Here is a 7,650-nt window from a genome sequence, read left to right on the forward strand (position 1 = left end):
AGTACTTTTCTATATTTTCTGATTTCGCAGTGTTACCGGAATCGGCTTCCCCAATTCAAATGGAATTGGTGGCAAACCAATTGAGGAGTGCCACATGTCAACTGTTCAATGTTTCAATTTCTTAATATATTTCAAAGAAATTTTGTTCTCTTCAAATTATATATATATTCCGTTTATTTTATCCTAAAAGGTTCTTTAGCAACAGAATTAATATACTGAAATAATGACCAGATGGATCTTTTGTGGCATGTTTGATTGCCTAGATAACTTTTACTTCATGGAAAGGTTATTCAATTCTCTCCCTACACGAGACAACCGATCGAATACACGTTGAGAAAATCCAAGAGCTCTGTCATTGCTCCACAGGGTCTAAATTGAATAAATCAAGTGAAGAAAGGTAGGGGGAGAAAAGTCCAAACTTTCTCCTTGGATTACAGGGTGGAAGTACATCCACCCAAGTGTACATTCGGGACCACCTTTCGAAAGAATCAAACACGGCCTTCAACAGCCATGCAAAAAACTTACATGTGTTTTTAAATTTATCCATATTTGATTCATTAGCAAACTTGAACTCAAAAGCTTTGGATTCTGGTGGCAAGGAGAAGAAGCTCTTACAAGGGCATTTTGGTGAAATGTTTCACACAAAGAACACTGTCTTCCCGTTACCGAACACGACCTTCTTAGCTGTTGTTGTTTTTAGATGAGCGAGAAATTAACAACCAACACCAAAAACACGTAGCTATGGTACTCGAACTAGAGACATACCTTTTCATGTGCCCGAAGTTCAATCAGCTATAGTTCTTAGCTGCTGCTTTAAATTACTTAATTTCTACAAATGATGAAGAAGCAGAAACATATGATGAGGCTATTGGGTTGCTAAGTAATGGAGCCACCATCTCCAAATATTAGATTCTGGGTGAGTACTACTGCTGGAATACATATAGAGTAGCCTGAGCTGGGGAAATGTACAATGCCCCTGCCGACAACGAGCAGGAAACGTCATTTTACAAAGAAAGGAAAAGGAAAGACGGAAACAAGAAACGAAACGTCTGTCTTTCTGCTGCCAGTAACAATGGATCGATCCCGTTGCCCTTCACTGCCATATAGAAGCTTGCAACCCAGAAAACGAATCCCCACTCTACAATACATGTGACCTACCCCTTTCGCTTTTCTTCTTCTGAATTATATCATCAAACGCAGGTGGATTAGCATTATTGTTATTACTGCAGTAAGATTATATATATATATATACACACCGCAGCTGGTGCCTGAAGAGGGGAGGACAAGGGAGTGCAAGCTGGAGCACATTCATCATGTGTCCGTCCTTTGTTTTGTTTTGGGTACAGAGAATGATAAATGGAGAAATTCAAAGAAGCGATCAAGTGAGGAACGGCAGCGGACAGCCAGCCCTACCGGCCGGTACCAGTGCCCCTTTGGTCCTCATGAGAGACAGACAGTAGAGAGAGAGAGTCCTAGAGAGAGAGAGAGAGGGAGAGGGCCTTGGACGAACAAACATTCACTGTAAGAGAGAGAAGAGAACGTATCTGTAGAGAGGGAGTCCCCTCCGTCGTCATATTCCTTGGACTGATTCAGTGTAACATATACTTATCTCTCTTTCTCTCGTCCACGCTAATGGCCAATATTTGGTTTGAAGTTATGAACTTGAATTCAAGCGAAAATTAATAGGAAAATTCAATTCATGCAGGATTATTGAATGATTCCTTGAAGAAGCCGAAACCCTTTTCTTTATAAGTGACAACATTCAGATTTGGTATAACATTTTTCCTACCAATTAATACGATGAAACTATGGGTCTGACGACAGTTGAAATTGAAACTGGAATTTAAGTTCTCTGCAATTCGTAAATTGGAAATCTGACTTTGAGTCGGATAATCTATTAATCGGATGCAGGATAATAACTTAGACACCCGATCTCTTGACATTCCTGCTCTCCCAGATTCGGCTTCACTACCAAACACTTCTACCGCAGTCGTCGTGATCGTCAAGGAAAGAAAGCTTCTTAAGAACACGTCAATAGATTCGGTTGCCAATTAGAAAAGATTCGAGTGTAGAAGGTTTTTTCTAAAGTAAGACGCACTTTTGAATATTTTTATGCTTAAGTGAATGGGGTCTGAGTTTTTCTCTCTGAAGTATTTAAAACAACCTCCAAAAGGCGCGTATCTTTCAGAGCGATATTCTAAAACATGCGCAAGTTATCAAAACTATTTTGCAGAGACACTCACGGCCTTTTGGTGCTACAAAGTTTTAAGAGATAGTTCAAACTTCAAAGAGCACTTGGCAGGGAACTTGAACTACTGCCAAGGAGAAAAAAACAAAAGAAAGAGGTTGTTGAAGAAGACAACATGTAGTTGTATGATGAAGAAACTGGGATGATGGTTGGCCAACAACAGTTCCTCTCTAAATGGGTCAACTTAAGAATCTTTCACAAGTTGAAAGAGGTCAAGTAGAGTTCACGAAGCCTGCATTATAATAACGAAAGCTTATAACAAAAGAACCAAAAAGTTTAGGGCATGTAACCAACAATTTCAAAAGATTAGGTGCACTGGTTTGTTATTCGGGACTATTTTTGGTGTCTTTGTTGAAATTTTTTTTCTGCCAAAGAAAACAAGGGAAAAAAGGAAAGTGGGGGTGATAGAAAATGGAAGGGCCACATTTCGAGGGAGACACTTCAATTTCCGGTGGTTCATATTATATATATATATGTATTGGGATAACTGGGACAAATACATATGGACCCTGCGGCCATTTTTAAAATGAAAGAAAGAGGGAAAGAAAGACGCTAGTGGTCACCTGTCTCATCCTTGAAGGACGAGAATCGATATGTTTTTAGAATATCCAGAACTTCAAATAAAATAATATCCCACTAAAACCAGAAAAAGGCAAAAGAAGGGAGCGTCACAACAAAACCCTAACCAACCCCTCTTTGTAAATAGTTGTTTGGTCGAAGACAGCCGGTCTATTTAGTCTTTAAATTAAAAAAAAAGGGGTTATTTAACGGGGCGTGAAGAATAATAAAAGCGCCCGCCCTCCTCCTCCTCCTCATTTCCTGCATGTAGCGGCACGCATTCTCTCTCTGTGTCGCTCTCTATCTCTCTCTCGCGATCGATCGATTGCTCGATCGGTGACGATGGGATATCGTCTCTATCTAGTTTTATTCTTCTGCGTCGTATTCCGGCAGATTTTTGCGGCGGAATCTCTCGCCTTGCCGGAAGATCGCTACCTTCTCTCTCTAAAGGCCGCCGTTTCCGACCCCGGTGGGAGTCTCTCTTCCTGGAACGCTTCATCCAGTAAGTGCGAATGGGTGGGCGTCTCTTGCGACACTTTCGGCCGAGTCGTCTCCCTGGACATCTCGAACATGAACCTTTCCGGTGTGCTCCCGCCGGATGTCGGCTATCTTCGCTACCTTGTTAACCTCACCGTTGCTGTGAACCAATTCACGGGGCCGATTCCGGCTGAGATATCTCGGATTGAGGGCCTTCGCTTGCTTAACCTTTCTAACAATGTGTTCACTGGCAGCTTCCCGGCGAACTTCTCGAGCCTTCGGCGGCTTGAGGTCCTGGATTTGTATAACAATAACCTGACAAGTGTTCTGCCCATGGAGGTGACGGCGATGCCGTATCTTCGGCACCTGCATCTTGGAGGGAACTACTTCTCCGGCAAAATACCGCCGGAGTACGGCCGATGGGAGTTTCTCGAGTATTTGGCGATTTCGGGCAACGAGCTCACCGGACCTGTTCCGCTGGAGATTGGTAACTTGAGCAGGCTGGAGCAGCTGTACCTCGGGTACTATAATGTATTCGAGGGCGGGATCCCGCCGGAATTCGGCAACCTGACGCAGCTCGTGCGGCTGGACATGGCGAGCTGCAATATTTCCGGTCCGATTCCTGCAGAGCTCGGCAATCTCTGGCGTCTTGACACTCTGTTTCTCCAAGTGAATGCTCTCTCCGGTCCCATTCCGCTGCAGTTGAGGCAACTCCAGAGCCTGAAATCCATGGATCTGTCCAATAATATGCTCTCCGGCGAGATTCCGGTGGAGTTCGCCGAGTTGCGGAATCTGACCCTCCTGAACTTGTTCAGGAACAGGCTCCACGGTTCCATCCCAAGCTTCATTGGGGACCTTCCCAACTTAGAGGTGTTGCAGCTGTGGGAGAACAACTTCACCGGAAGCATCCCTTTGCAACTCGGAAAGAACAGCGATCTCATCCTTATCGATCTCTCCTCCAACAGACTCACCGGAAACATACCGCCGGACCTTTGCGCCGGAGGGAAGTTGGAGACGGTCATTACACTCGGCAATTTCCTCTTTGGCTCCATCCCGGATTCCTTTGGGAAGTGCGATTCACTTGGCCGAATACGGATGGGGGAGAATTACCTCAATGGGTCGATTCCTGAGGGGCTGCTCAGGCTCCCCAATTTGATCCAGGTAGAGCTCCAAAACAATTACCTCACCGGGAGCCTGCCGGAGATGCCCTCCATCTCCGAGAAGCTAGGCCTGCTCTCCCTCTCTAACAATCGACTCTCTGGCCCGCTGCCTTCCTCCATTGGGAACTTCTCCGGAGTCCAGAAGCTTCTCCTCAATGGCAACTCCTTCTCCGGCAGCATCCCTGCAACCATCGGCAGGCTGCAGCAGCTTTCCAAGATGGACTTCAGCAATAACAAGTTTTCCGGCCCGATCGCGCCTGAGATCAGCCGGTGTAAGTCCCTGACCTTCATCGACCTCAGTCAAAACGAGCTCAGTGGCCCAATCCCGGTCGAGATCACCGAAATGCGGATCCTTAACTACTTGAACCTCTCCAGGAACGACCTCTCAGGTAGCATCCCAGCGTCTATTGCGTCGATGCAGAGCCTCACAGCCGTGGACTTCTCCTACAACAACTTCTCCGGCTTGATTCCGGGGACAGGCCAGTTCAGCTACTTCAATTCGAGCTCCTTCGTGGGGAACCCCGGGCTCTGCGGCCCATACTTGGGTCCCTGCAAATCCGGCGGCACCACGGCGTCTTCCTCTCATGTCAGGGGCCCGCTCTCCTCCACGCTGAAGCTCCTCCTAGTGATCGGCCTCCTTATCTGCTCCATGGCGTTCGCTGCGGCTGCCATCATCAAGGCGCGATCCATTCGCAAGTCCGCGGCCTCCCGCTCGTGGAAGCTCACGGCATTCCAGCGGCTGGATTTCACCTGCGACGACATTCTCGGCTGCCTGAAAGAGGAAAACATAATCGGAAAGGGAGGCGCGGGGATCGTCTACAAAGGGGTCATGCCCAACGGTGACGAAGTCGCCGTGAAGCGGCTGCCAGTGATGAGCCGAAATTCTTCCAACGACCACGGATTCAATGCCGAAATCCAGACGCTGGGCCGCATCCGCCACCGCCACATTGTTCGCCTGCTCGGCTTCTGCTCCAACCAAGAGACCAACCTGCTGGTCTACGAGTACATGCCCAACGGAAGCCTGGGGGAGATGCTACACGGCAAGAAGGGCGGCCACCTCCATTGGGACACCCGGTTCAAAATCGCCATCGAGGCGGCAAAGGGCCTCTGCTACCTCCACCATGACTGCTCCCCTCTCATAGTCCACCGTGATGTCAAGTCCAACAACATCCTCCTCGACTCCAATTTCGAAGCCCATGTCGCCGACTTCGGCCTTGCTAAGTTCCTTCAGGATTCTGGCACTTCTGAGTGCATGTCTGCCATTGCTGGCTCCTACGGCTACATAGCCCCTGGTCAGTCGCTACCCATCAACCAACCGTGTCCCTCCTCTTCTCCTCTGCTCTGTTTCATTCAATTTTCCCTCTCGTCCTGTGTTTCTGTCCTTAATTTTATATTTTTAATTGCTTCTTCTTTCGTTTTGTGTGCATTAATTCCTTTCATTCTGAAATTTTAACCGTGTAATTTCTGGTTGGTATCGACCAGAATACGCGTATACGCTGAAGGTGGACGAGAAGAGCGACGTGTACAGCTTCGGAGTGGTGCTCCTGGAGCTGGTCAGCGGGAGGAAGCCGGTGGGCGAGTTCGGCGACGGGGTGGACATCGTCCAGTGGGTGAGAAAGATGACGGACTCGAACAAAGAAGGGGTGCTGAAGATTCTAGACCCAAGGTTGCCCTCGGTGCCGCTTCACGAGGTGACGCACGTATTCTACGTTGCCATGCTGTGCGTGGAGGAGCAGAGCGTGGAAAGGCCGACGATGAGGGAGGTGGTGCAGATGCTGACGGAGGTGCCCAAGGGTACCCCGAAATCGACGGAAACCGCCGCGAACGGACAACCCACCTCGTCTCCCGCGGCCGACGCGACGTCGACGAGCAAAGACGGCCAGCCGTCGCAGCCTGCTCCGCCCGACCTCCTCAGCATCTAGGAACGAGTAAATTGTAGCGAGATCGGTTGTTTGCTGATAGTTTTATTAAATCTTCTCCCTCCACTTTTCCTTTTCACTCGTTTGGATTGCCTTAAAAGAGTGTACAGAGTTCTTTCTTTGTAATGAATAGCCATTTCTATGTTACTGTTACTCTCTCTCTCCCTCTCTGTGGACTTCCCCTTTGGGCGCGTGCTCCTGGAGCACGAACCTTGGGGTCGTCACATGCTTCCTTGATTTTGGAGACCAGCCATGGAGGAATTCGCCAGTCACATGCGGATGGATGGGTTATCTTCTACACACGCATTGGAGGGATGAGTACCTCGTCTTCCGCCTGCACGGCTAGAGGAAGGCCTGGGTATGTGTGCTCGAGGCTTCTGCTGTTACCACAGAAACTGCGTTTACGACAGAAGAATGAAGTGCCCCCACACACATCGTTCTGTGCCTAGATCACCTGCCACATTTCACTTCATCTCCATGCTGGGGCCCCAGCTTGATGTTGTAGGTGGCCGGCCCTAAGCTGTGGTGGTTCCTGCTCTCTATAGAGAGATATATTCCTTTTTGACCGATGAAAGATGCTTATGGAAAGGGAAGACGATGATGGGGGAGGGAGATGTGGCTTTTGCTTTTGAGTAACAAGAACGTGATTATTTGATGATAAAAGAACAAGAATGGGGAATCATAATTGGGTTCTCCTTTTCATCTCTTTTTTTTTTTTTTTTCTCTTCTTCCATGGGGCCAACTGATGAAAGGCGACAGAGGAGGAGCCAGCAACGCAAGGAAGAGCATGCTTTCTGCATTTGAAAGACTTCGAATGATAAGGGGATGTGGCAGGAGAAGCGCGTCGGATTCTCTTACTGTACACAGTTCCATGTAACATGCCTTATTTAATAATTCAAAAGCCTAGAATTGCCATCTCTATCTCTCTCACTGATCATCGTCATAATGAGAGAGAGAGCGAGATCTTCGAGCACAACCGCATAAGTCTGCAAGTAAACAGTCACTGATTTCCCGTCCGACAACTGAACATTTTCATATTCTCGCGGTTACTTCAATATCAGATCAAACCTACAGGTGTAACAACCCGAAGAGTCAAATCTCTGTAAAACAAAAAATGAAAGAAAAGAAAATCCATGCAGGATCTACAGGAAAAGTAACCTATAACTTCGGTTTACAAAGACAATATTTGAAAGCACTATCATGCTTATGTTCGTTTCCTTATCTGAATCTTGTTTGATTATTTCTGTTCATAAAGATAAAACCCATTTTCTTTCTTGACCAACTCCTC

At 47.3% G+C, this 7,650-nt stretch overlaps 1 protein-coding gene across 1 annotated transcript; it reads left to right on the top strand.

Annotated features, from left to right (window-relative positions):
• The first annotated feature begins 3,036 nt into the window (after nt 1-3,036).
• Nucleotides 3,037-6,509, top strand: LOC116252720 (leucine-rich repeat receptor-like serine/threonine-protein kinase BAM1). Its single transcript, XM_031627192.2, has 2 exons — nt 3,037-5,735; nt 5,926-6,509. Exons 1-2 carry the CDS (start codon nt 3,149-3,151, stop codon nt 6,363-6,365), a joined length of 3,027 nt encoding a protein of 1,008 aa, XP_031483052.1. The 5' UTR covers nt 3,037-3,148; the 3' UTR covers nt 6,366-6,509.
• The last annotated feature ends 1,141 nt before the right edge of the window (nt 6,510-7,650 follow it).

The sequence above is a fragment of the Nymphaea colorata genome, chromosome 4 (genome assembly GCF_008831285.2).
Source record: "Nymphaea colorata isolate Beijing-Zhang1983 chromosome 4, ASM883128v2, whole genome shotgun sequence".
NCBI classification, from domain to species: domain Eukaryota; kingdom Viridiplantae; phylum Streptophyta; class Magnoliopsida; order Nymphaeales; family Nymphaeaceae; genus Nymphaea; species Nymphaea colorata.